The sequence below is a fragment of the Nothobranchius furzeri genome, chromosome 5 (assembly GCF_043380555.1).
Source record: "Nothobranchius furzeri strain GRZ-AD chromosome 5, NfurGRZ-RIMD1, whole genome shotgun sequence".
Lineage (NCBI taxonomy): Eukaryota > Metazoa > Chordata > Actinopteri > Cyprinodontiformes > Nothobranchiidae > Nothobranchius > Nothobranchius furzeri.
In genome coordinates this window covers 4128712-4141210 of record NC_091745.1, presented here as the reverse complement: position 1 = coordinate 4141210, position 12499 = coordinate 4128712, and the positions used below count along the sequence as shown (strand labels likewise).

The following is a 12499-nucleotide window of genomic DNA, read 5'->3' as shown; positions in this document are numbered from 1 at the left end:
TGAGGTTTCTATAGTAACCTAAACTGATGTCACGACGTGAACTTATAATGGCATCTCTGTCTATTTTTAACATGGAAGAACACTTTAAATGCTTTGTTGTGTACTGATTGGATTTTGAAGTTTACAGCTGGTTGCAGCTGCTTTAGGCACATTTCACTTCTTTGCAATTTGATGCAGTGTCACTGCGTTTTAATTACTTTATATGCAAGTCAAATCTTCTCCTGCGCTCTTCATTAGAGACTGATCTGAGCTGACAGTATCTCACCTTTCTCTCATTTTCCATGCCGGCTTCCTGGTGTGGCTGCCTTCCCACTAAGCCTCAGCATGAGCGCTCATCATTATGTACAGGCTGTTGATCTTTGTTATCCGTTCAGACTGCTGCTGACCTGCCTGCTCTCGCACTCTAATGGAGAATTTGCAAATGAGGTCTGTTAGATTTGGGCTGCTCCATCCACAGCTGATGACCCAGTAGTACATTCAGCAGAGCTGAGGCTCTCTGAGCAGACTCTGGCACACTCGAGGTGAACCATTTAATTCAGTAGAGCAAATAATTGGCTTTACCTCTTTGTAAGCTGATTGTTAAAACTCTGGAATAAAGAGGAGCTTTGCTGGCTTCACAACAAAATCCACCAGTATTTATATTTAAATTAATACTTTTTTGTTGGTTGTTGTTTACCTATTCCCACTGGTCCCTCAGATCTTCTTAAGCTCTGCTGGACTTAATATTTCACGCTTCATTTCCCATTGTTTTTAATCAGAAACTTGCTGTGGTTTCTTTAATGGCTTTGACTCTTTGGTGTCACTGTAATAACCATCTTATTCCTTAATAATGCAGAATAAGTCAAACAAATCACAATAGATTAAGCAGAAGCCGCAAATACACATATAATAAAAGTCAGTCTAAAGGTTATAACTCCATGTACCGGATCTACAGACAATGGCAGGAAGTAGGGGAACTTGCTCATCAACAGTTACAGAAGACTAGTTACTCGTTAAATAGAGTTAAACAAGCAAAAGGTACACATAATAACACAGCAAATATAACGTGACTGAAATTATTGCCATAATTGCTTGCTACCTTTTTTAAAAATAATAATTTATTTTTCAAGTTTAGTCAAACAACAAATATGCAAACATAGAGAAGAAGAAAAACACACAAACTTACAATGTAATGAAACAGAAAATCCGCCCCTTCCCCTCCAGCTCATCTGTCTGACCGGGGGAGGGGGGTTCGGACAGTTTAGCGCCACTGGCAGTTCATTACACTAGCCTGCTATATGACAGCGCACCTCCCATTTGCCTGTCCGGGGGGTTGGGGGTGGGGTGGGGGGGTGCAGTGGTGGCGTCAGTGTGAATGATGTCAGGTTGCTAAGGACACCCAGCAAGTGGCGCAGAGTTATATGGGACATTTGTCGGCTTCACGCCCAAATGAAATTGTAGCCATGGACTGTGCTGCTGGAGCCCACAGCTGATGGATTAGAGAATGTCCTGATCATGACTGACTCTTCAGTAAATACACCTTGGCAGTCCCCACTCGAGATCAGCGTGCCACCACAGTAGCCCAGGTGTTGGTAACTGAGTGGTTCTCAAAATTTGGCGTCCCAGCGTGTATCCACTCGGACCAGGGTCGGAACTTTGAGAGCACCCTGATTCAGCAGTTGTATGAGTTCTATGGGATCAAGAAATCTCGTACCATGCCATAGCATCCAGCAGGTAATGGACAATGTGAGTGGTTCAGTAGGACACTCCACAACCTTCTGCGCACATTGCCTGAGTCTCGGAAACGGGACTGGAGCTTATGTTTGCCACAACTGCTGTTTTCATATAATACCACTCCTCACCAGGCTACAGAGGAATCTCCCTTCTTTCTGTTGCGTGGCCAAGAGCCAAGGCCCCCTGTTGATTTTATTTTAGTGTGGAGTTCGAGGGCTACAAAGGGGGTCCGGCCCGCGGGCTGACTATTGAGTACCGCTGGTTTAGATTTTGCAGCGATCTGTGAGAGATTGTTACTTATCTGTAGTTTAGTGGGTTCTTGTGTATAAAGGAGGAGAAGGATGAATGACCAGCTGACAGCTCCGCTGTTTAGCGGGAAGACGGTAAAAGGAGACCTGCATGCCGTACATGGCAAGAATATCTGATAAGATTATCTTTAGTCATTATGTTAATCAGAAATATTGGCAAGATTACCATATTAGGCTTCATCGGATCACTCATTTTTTCTTCCTGGCACTCGCAGAGTACAGACGCTTCTCTTTTTGCTCCCTTATCATTTTTTCCCAAGGCTCTTTGTCCTGTCTGCCCACAGAGCACTTCTCTGCATTTCTTCTGAAAAACCCTATTTTTAACCACCACAGAGCATCACCTGTTTTGTCCTCCAGTGACACACCTCACCGGTGCGGCCGGCGCACACTCCACTGTTTTTGTGGTCGGTAGATCTTTTAGAACTGCAGTTCAAAGGTAACTCATAAGGTGAATATATATGAAGGCAGATAGCAGTTTATCTTTAGGATTGAGAGGAGATGCAGGAAGATAATAAACAGAGACAGGACAGAAAAATAGTTAAATAAAAACAAGTTAGTTTTTGTACCTGGTGGTTGCAACAAACAGACCTAACCTTAACCATTGAAGGTAATCAGAAGTGAGGAACAGAAAATTAAATAAGTTTATGTTTAGAACAGCAACTCTGAGAGGCCGCAGGCGCATCAGTGAGTTTGCGGCCGCTGCGCAGGGGGAGGGGAGAGAGGGCTGAAGCAGGGGAACAGTAAAGATGCAGAAACTACCATTGTTAAAAGAGATGTGTTTAACTTTGAAAATGTGGGCACAATTTTAATTGTCAAAAACTTCAGCGAACCAACCCGCTTCAGGTGTATGACGTCACCAACGACTAGTCAAAGTCGACTCGATTTTCCTACTTGACTGTCGACCTTTTAAAAAATTAAGTCATGCAGCCCATAATGTGATGGTGACACCTCCCTCTGTTGTGCTAAGGTGTAAAAGACATTCACAAGTCTGGCGTTGGGGTAATATATTACCAAACTTGGTGGCAAGAATGCCGCAAAATCTCCTCAACGCCATGCCGCCATGGTGCGTTCATAAGACATATTGTATTGTATATTGTATAATATTACGCTGATTTGCAAGCACGATGTGTCTTGCAAAAAGGGCTAATGAGAGTCTGGATTCTGGGTGAGGGTATTTTGGACCGTTCTTCTTTACTAAACATCTCTAGTTCATTCAGGTCTGATGGACAGCTCTCTTTAACTCACACCAAAGAGTTTCACTAATATTCAGGTCTGGGGACTGAGATGAACATTCCAGAACATTCTACTAATTCCTCTGCATGAATGCTTTAGTAGATGTTCAGCAGTGTTAAGGGTCATTGTCTTGTAGAAAGATCCAGCCCCGGAGCAGCTTCAGCTTTGTCGCTGATTCCTGGACATTGGTCTCCAGAATCTGCTGATGTTGAGTGGAATCCATGCGTTCCTCAGCTTAACAAGATTCCCAGTCCCTGCACTGGCCATATAGCCTGCATCATGATGGAACCATCACCATGTTTTACTGTAGGTTAGCAGGTCTTTTTCTTGGAATGTTGTGTTATTTTTCCTCCATGCATAACGCCCCTTGTTATGCCCAAATAACTCAGTTTTAGCTTCATCAGTCCACAGCACCTTATTCCAGAATGAAGCTGACTTGTCCAAATGTGCTTTAGCAGACCCCAAGCAGCTCTGTTGGTGCTGTGGGTGGAGAAAATGGTTCCTCTGCATCACTCTCACATGCAGCATCTCCTTGTGTAAAGTGCACCGAATAGTTGAAAGAAGCACAGAGACTCCATCTGCAGCAGATGCTGGTGCTGCTCTGTGGGTTGACTCTGACAGTTCTCACCATTCTTCACTTCTGATTATCTGAGATGTTTCTTGGTCTGCCACTTTGAGCCTCAACTTCAACCGTGCCTGTGGCCTTCCACTAGAGCTGGATTAAATTAAAAAAAAAAGAATATCAATACAAATTTTTTATATTGATCGATATCGATAATTATGGGAAAATATTTTAAAATTTGTAGATAACATATTTTATGTGCCACCTCTTCTCGCTGTGACATCTTGCTGCCTCATGCTCTGTTTTGGTTTGAGAGGGGAGGGCCTGGTGACGTAGCGTGCCCGAGTCTGTGGTTTTAATTGGTTAGGAGTAAGTAGTGAGTCTAGTATGCTGCTACCTGATAGGTTATAATGAAAAAAGCAAACTTTTTTAGCAAAGTTTTATCAACCCATTGTTTTTTTCTACTGCACTTGCTTGAGGTTTCCATGCTCTGAGACCTCCATGTTGCTGCTCTTCAGAGAATATTCAAAGAGGAGGGAAACTTACAATTGGTCCCCTTAAATACTCTTTCTCATTTATAATTTATCCAAGATTTTGTTTTTTACTGTTCAAAACCTTAACATAAACACTTAACGTGACTGGGCTAGACTCTGGAACCAGCCTCGCTGGATTTTAGCCTTATCACTGACCTATGCCTTTAAAGAATTTTTAAAATAGATTAGATTAGAATAGAATAGAATATACTTTACTGATCCCACAGTGGGGAAATCCACTTGTTACAGCAGCACCAACACTTAAGAGAAAAATGTGAAGAGTGGTAGCATTCTGTTTTACATCTGGGATGTCTCAAGCCTGAGGCACACCGGAGGCACACGCGCAGTTAGTGTGGGAACGCAGAGGCGCTGAAGATTGTCGCCAGTTCAATCTCAAGTGTTGCAGCTGTTTAAAACATTGTGCAGTACTTTACAACAGACATTACGACGTGGAATCGCTTTACGGCACAAACCCAGCTGCAGTTTTGATAACTTTAAAGTACTATTGATCGTAAAATATTTTAATAAATAGCGTACTTACCCACTGTTAATGAATTAGAGTCTCACAAAACACGACGGCAAGTCTGATCACTTATAAATAATAGTCACTTCCTGCTTCCTGTTCTCAAGTCCCGTGTGATGTTGTGACTATCGCGTGACTTTCCAAGAAGCGCTCAGTGGACCACTTGATTCACAAAACTTCTGTGCATCGCGCCCGCCTCTGGTGAGCCCCGGGCTTCAGTCTGCCTCTGAAGGAGCTGTCCATGGTCTCCACAGTGGAATGCTGTGGGTGGGAGGTTTTTTTTAAAGATGGAGGTCATCTTCATCCTCAGCATCCTCCTTTCACACGTCTCCTCAACTGAATCCAGTGGGCAGCTCAGAATCGAGCTAGCGTTGTGAACTAGCTTGTTCAGTCTCTTCCTGTTTCGCTCAGAGCTGCCTGCACCCCATCAGACCACTGCAGAGTGAATGACAGTTTAATTAAATAGTAATTCAGAGATTATTTTAATACTCAATCAAATTAATTGATTTAAACATTTAAATGGTTAGATATTTCTTTATTGGCCTAATTTCCCTTAGTGCTTTTATGAACAAACCAACATGTGTGTTATATTAAATATTCCAGATGTTATGTTTTTACAATGTTTTCAAATTCTTGCTTTTTGTTTTCTTTGTCCTTGCAACATGCTGTGTTGTTGATAATGGGAAAAAAAGTGCTTTAAGATTTGTCTGGAACATTTTAAAGGTACCTTGTCTCCTGGCTCGTCCTTCAGTTAGCTCTAAACCAGCAGGTTCTTGTTTCTTTGTTTTTAGTTTGACTGCAGGGATTAAATCAGAGTTTTTGCTCTACACTGAAATTGACGTAAATAAAAAGATCTGTGAAGTTATCGAAGGAAATTCCTCTAATAGAGATCCTTGTAATATCAGCTACTGGTTTTATGTTAGTTTGTGACAACCATGACGATTAAAAAATCCCTTTTTATCACAATCCAAATGGATGTCACAATCTTTTTCATGCTGCTGATGACTGTGATGTCTGCAGTATTAATGAGTATTTATGCACTGCCATATTATGTTGAGGTTTGTTGAAGAGAGTGTCTGCTGTCACCTTCACGCGCACACTTAGTCACGTTAAAATAAATTAGCTCTGATAGATGAAGTCCAGGGGATTCAAGTTTTTATTTATGGTTTCCTTCTGATTTTCTCTCCACACAGGAAAACATGATTGAAACGTTTGGATGAATTCCGAAAATAAATTAGAATAAAATCAGGTTTTCTTTTAAAATAAATAATGAAACTTGTTTCCTAGCAACATCAAATCAGTGTTATTCTAGTAGCTTGCTTACGTCTGTGTGTGAGAGAGGAAAAGGTTGAAAGGATTGTGCACGTTATTTTTTATATATGTGTGTAAATGTCAAATCAAAAATCACTGCATTTGGTTTGAATGCTTTGAGTTTGATTTCTAATCATAAACGCATCGATGGTCAAATCCTCCAGCTGGCTGACAGTAAACAGAACTGATTTTGGAAACAAAAGTGCGTAAGACGATTAAAGACGTGCAAAGAGAACTTTGTGGATCAAAACACGTTTGAAAAATGAAGCACAAATAAAATATGTAAACAGAGATAAAAAAAAAAGAAAGCATCTGGATTCTTTTCTTTAGAACAGGTCATGTTTGTGGATCTTTTCAGTGGTTGCTGATAAAAACAATTGTACTTTGTATCCTTGGTGATCATATATTTTAAGGAGCAGGATGCTATTGGGGGATTTACGAGGTTTATTTAGAGGCAGTTGAACTAATTAGTCTTTGAACTGACAAAAGTCAAAGGCCACCCTACCATTTCCTTTCCCTCAGAATATATGCACCTTATATCAGATTCAACGCAAATAAAATAATATAGATAAAAAAGATGGCACCCTTTTGTTGTGGCTGCACCTTTAACAGATGTTACGACTGGTTCGGCTCCCTGTTCCTGAGCAAATTGCTCCAAATGTCTCATGTGTGAAGCGTGGCATCACCACAGGTCTTATGAGAGGCCATTAGGAATAGGCACGGGTTGTTTTGTTCACCCAGCCATTCTTGGGTGCTTTTAGTCATATACTTGGCTTTCATTCTTTTGGAGAACCCATGACCTGGATTGAGACTAAGATGCCTTAGACTTGGGCTTTCTGTGTGCCCTGTACAGATTCAAGACACCTAGTGTGGGGTGCATCAAAGCAGTCCCTGAACATGACAAATCCTCCTGTATGTCTCACAGTAGCAAAGGGTTACTAGTTGTTTCTGCACATATAGTACCAGTGTGATATGCCTCATCAGTTCAAAGGATTCGCTCCCAGGAACTTGGGGGTTGTTAACATGAATTTAGATGAATTCCAGTTTGGCTCTTTTGTGTTGCTTTTCTGTCAGTGGTGGAGTCCTCAGCTATTTTTAAATCACATGAATAGACACACAATTCTTTTATCGGCTGTGCATTAGTCTGTGCAGTACAGTCTGTTGCTGATATTACTTCTATAGCTCACATCTTCTTCATATATTTTTCACAATCTTTTACTTTTATACTGTTTTTTTATCCATGTTATTATAGTTCTTTTTTTTCTATACTTTTCTTGCTGTTTTCTTTCTTTTCTTTTGATTCACCTCTGCTGGAAACTGAATTTGCAAGAGGAACAGTCCAGGGAGGTGAATAAAGCTCTTCCTGAATCCGAATTGATGTTTTTGTTTAAATCACAGTTCAGGAAAAACAAAGTGTTGTTTTATGAATGTAAAATTGTGGGAATCTTTATGGAATTGTTTTTATCTGTAGCAAGGACAACTATAAAACAACTCAGTTGTTTCAATATTTTCTCAGAAATGTAAAAAATGTGAAAACAGCACAAAACAAACTCTCCTTTGGGTTCCTAACATTAATGATGACCCCAGTCTGGTACCCCTTTAAACCCCTTCTAGAGGTGCCACTGGCTTTTGTAACCTTTTGTAAGCTGTCACAATTAATAAACTGTCAACAAAATATAAAATGTATTCAACAAAGTATGATGTCTGATAAAATTATAAATTATATTGACCTGTAATAATAATAATAATAATAATACATTTTATTTCAAAGCGCCTTTCAGGACACCCAAGGTCACTTTACACAAAACACGTAATAAAATACAATAAAACAATAATAAAACCCAAAGAAGAAAAAACAGAGAGAAACATTTCAATAAAATCAGAGGTCGTAGGCAGATTTAAACATGTGTGTTTTGAGTTTTGTTTTGAAAAGGGTAAAACTGTCGACGTTCCTGATGTCTGGGGGAAGTGAGTTCCAGAGTCGAGGAGCAGAGCGGCTGAAAGCTCTGCTCCTCATGGTAGCGAGACGGGCAGAAGGAACCGCAAGATGGATGGAAGAAGAAGATCTGAGTGAACGGGACGGGGTGTGAATACTTATAAGGTCTGAGATATATGGAGGAGAGAGGTTGTGGATTGCTTTGAAGGTATGGAGGAGAATTTTGAAGATGGACCTGAATTTAACTGGGAGCCAGTGAAGCTGCTGGAGAACCGGCGTGATGTGGTGAAAGGAAGGGGTTCTGGTGATAATACGGGCTGCTGAATTCTGGACCAGTTGCAGTTTATGAAGGAATATCAGATTGACTCTGTGAATAGGTGCTTTGTGAAGCCAGGGAACCGACACTTATTGATAATTTGACACAGAAGCAAAAATATAGTTTATAAAAATCTATTTATTACTATATTTCTATGACCAAATGATTATACAGAATAACTGAAGATAAATGATTATTCAAGGTAATATCAACTGAGACAATAACCAAACTCATGAAACATGATCATGGATTATATCAAGAGTCTAAATAAGTGTTTTAGGAAAGTCTGTGATTACAAGAATAATCTGGCTGAATTTAGTGATGTTGGATTAGTTATCAATTAATCATAACCATCCAACGCCATTGAACAGTGCTACTGTACTAGTGGTGACAGCTCCTGGTAGATCCAGCTGACAAAGAGAAGTCGGCCTACACAAGACTGAGGAGTGGTATCTGGGGATTTCAAAGGTCAAAGGTCCCTTGAATACGACTGGGCTGGTCTGATGATACTTGCTGGTATAGAAGTTTGCTTCTGCTGGAAGCTGGCGGATTCGTTAGCTTCCGATGAAGGTGTAGCAGGTTATAACAAATAATGGTTGTTTGGTTCTGAAAAAGGTGGTTCTATGCTGCTAAAAGTGTTCTGTGGTAAGGTCTGGCTTAGTCTCACAAAAGATGTTCAGTTAGCATTTTGGCTGGAACTCTCGAATAGAGTGTGTCTGTAACCTTTAAGGTCTGACCAATCAGAAACCAAGAAAAATGCAGGCGGCGTTATCAAATTCCTCTGCCCCACCTCTTTCCCGAGAGACTTCTAAGGAGCTATTTCACTCACGATCGTGTTAGAACGGTCATTGTTAACATACGGATATTAATATGTGGCATGACTGATCATAACATCATCATTAACTCATCAAGTAGATTCATTTGGTGTTGTAAGATCTGAAATAATGCATTTCTATGATAAACAGTTATTTAGATTAATTCATTACTTTCAAGTCTTATTAAATTCACCTTAGATAAGACACTCATTGTTCTATGACTGTAATCTGTAATTGTATAGAGCACATATGATTCTTTTATTAAGGCTAAGAGTCCTGTCTCCTCCTGGAGACGTCTTGTAACTTGCAGCAGAGATGAGGAAGCAGGAGAGGAACTTTGTTATGGAGGTTTTCCAGTTGGCGAGGCTGGCTCACCGAGAGATGGTTAGAAACAGAACATTTGTTTTGGTTCGGAGAGCACTCTGTTTCTCGCTCAAATGAAGATGGCTAGACAGCGTAATGCCCGAGGACCTTTAGCATTACATGCCTTTCTTCATGCTACGCTTATTAGAATCAGTTGTTTAATTATTTTGCTATTTTATGCACCTAAAGTTGTAAAGTCTCTTCTTAGTTCTGAACAGTCGACACTAGAGAATGCAGTGAAGCTGTCACTTCATTTACTAACATGTTCCAATGTGAAGCGAGCCCGACACCAGTGAAAATCTTGCCAGTTCTCCCAGCATGGCAACCATTAGGCTCCATAAATGCCTTATGGGTTCGCCATCCGGTCCCCCACCATGGTGAAAATCAGTGGGTGCTGGAATGGACTCCCTCACGCCTGCTGCGACCTGATGACGCCGATAAAGAAGCGATTCGGGAGGCTCTGTGGAGAGCTTTTGTGCACAACGTCACCATGTAGCCTGAAGGATGAGGAACGCTGGAGCAGAGAGTGCATGGATGGTTAGGATCGGGATTTAAATTTTCACAGCGGTTCTGGAACAGCTCACATCAGGGCAGCTTCCAGCCACACTGATCTCTATAGAGGTGGAGAGGAAGACACCCCTTCCCAGATTTGGAAAGAGAGGGAAAAAGCACAGGGAAAGGGTGGTTTTGGAGGGGATTCCCAAGGTGCTCCTGAAAATGTCCATATCACCATGACAACAGAGGCCAGTGAGGGTTCAGGGATTCACTCACACACCTGGTGGAAACAGAATGAGTCATTTGCATTTGGCACAGAAGTCCTCTCATGAAGCTAGTCCATGCTGAGAACAAAGTGTTGAAATGCCTGGACAGATAACGATGTTTAGTATCTGAACTCTGAAGGCGAGGTGACAGTTTCCAGTGGTCCATCACAAGCAGATCAAACCTTAGATAATAACAAGATGCTCTTTGATCCAACGTGTGTTGTCCATCCATAACGAGTCTTACGTTATACTGATGAGGGAATGCACGTTTTTCCTGCAGTGCAGTTATGATTTTCCATTTTAGAAATAAAAACTGGTTTTAATCTTCTTTCTCATCTTGGCAGGATTTCAGCGGAAAGCGTGGAGTTCTTTGAGCGTACGAATGCCGTTCTACAGAAACAGGAGAGCATGATGCGGGCGGCCCAGGCAGAGGTAACCCCAACCCAACTTCCACCTTTCCATCTGTTACACGCTTGAAACTCGTACAGTTACAGCGATCAGGTCTGAGAGCTGTCATTCAGCACGCCACCGTGACCGCTGTGACGTCTGTAGGCAGAAGGACGGGGTTAAAGCGGGCGCTCTGAGGACCGGGAGCTCAGCTGTTACGAGCTGCTGGCTTGCTCTTTGCTGCCAGATCTCGACGTGTTTGATAGGAGTGTTTCATGACTTCAAACCCAAACTGCTTTGAGTCAGAACTGTAAAATCACCAAACTGTTGATTCTGCTGAAAACAGAAGGAATATCCAAACAAGTCAGTGGTTATTGGTCAAACACGTTCTAATTAGTGCTTGAATCTGGACGTGTTTTGCTGGATATCAGTGTCTAGTTTTGGAACAAATCCTGAGATTTTAGCATAGAATCACTTTTTTTTACTTTGCTTCAGACTGAAGCAATGCAGCAATATTTAGATTTGTCCTTCAATCTGATTGGGGGGGGGGGGGGGGGGTGCACCATTTCTCAGACCTTCTAGTGACCCACATCACAGCTGAGCTTCAGACGTCGGGTTTTGAAGTCTTACTTCCTGATATTTGGACATCTCTCCTCACATTGGATGACAAAAATGCTACTCTACACCTGGTTTGCAACGTTACTGTTTTATCTCCACAATAACACAAGCCTGGAGGAGTTCTGCTGTGTGGTGAATTTGCTAATGCTAACGACTAGCTTATACTAGTTGGGACGTTCTCTGCAGTTTCCTGGGTGCTAAAACAACAACAGCCTTCCCACTCAGTTCTTAAGCGACAGTGTGACATAGATCCGTCAGGATTTTCAAATCCTAGCGTCTCACCGTCTATTTTCAGAAGCTATCAGTAGCTAATGCAGGAGGTAAGTGTAGGAGACTATTTTCTGATTCAGCCTGCATGAAGAACTCAGAGTGGCCGATTATAACCAGAAACAAGATTTTTAAAATGGGTTTTCAGTGTTTCCCACCTTTAATGTTTAACGCTTCTGGTTTTTTACCTTTAATATCAGCAGCGACAGAGGAATCCATGCCCAGGCCTTAGTGACAACATAGATTTTATAGATTATTTTGGAAAGCATTTTAATGGAAGTACTTTTTTATTTGCACTGTTGCAGGGTAAACCACGTTTATGTTTTAGGTGTTTTAAGTCAGGCTCTCTAGAATATATTATTATTCAAATACATGAATTAGTTTCAGACTTTTGCCGCGATCCTGCAATCACACATCCTAAACTCTGTTGTATAAAAAGGAGGCTGCGTGTGATGAGAGAAATGTTTTCATCAGACTAATGAGACATTTTGTGGCGATGACAAACGAGCTCCACAGTAACAGCGAACAGAGCAGGTGATGGTCTGCAGAGCTCGCGTCCACGCTGATGACATTTACGGCCTCACACTCCTTTCTGATTGCCTCTATTGCCCCTGCTGAACATTCTTTGTAACCTTTGTAAAATAATTTCACTTGATGTAAGTGATACTTAATAATACCCAACTGTGACCTCAGTTTCTCTTCGTCTGTATTCAACACAACCTTTACCAAAGGAGTGTTTTTTGTGCAGCCTGAAGGGGTTTTGTCTCCTTACAGTGTCAGCGAGGAGCTTGCACGGTTCCACCACCACAAGAGCACGTGGACCAGCCTTTCATCACCGAAAGAATCAGCAGGA

The 12499-nt window shown here is 41.4% G+C and overlaps 1 protein-coding gene across 3 annotated transcripts in view; it reads left to right on the top strand.

Moving 5' to 3' along the window:
• baiap3 (BAI1 associated protein 3) overlaps positions 1 to 12499 on the top strand; it is a 76076-nt gene that overhangs the window by 19773 nt on the left and 43804 nt on the right. For all 3 annotated transcript variants that reach the window (XM_015948596.3, XM_015948594.3, XM_015948593.3), the window contains exons 3-4: positions 10719 to 10806; positions 12421 to 12499. The exon at positions 12421 to 12499 is cut by the window's right edge and continues 5 nt beyond it. In XM_015948596.3, coding sequence (XP_015804082.3) covers positions 10719 to 10806; positions 12421 to 12499 — 167 coding nt within the window. The remainder of the gene's footprint in view (positions 1 to 10718; positions 10807 to 12420) is intronic.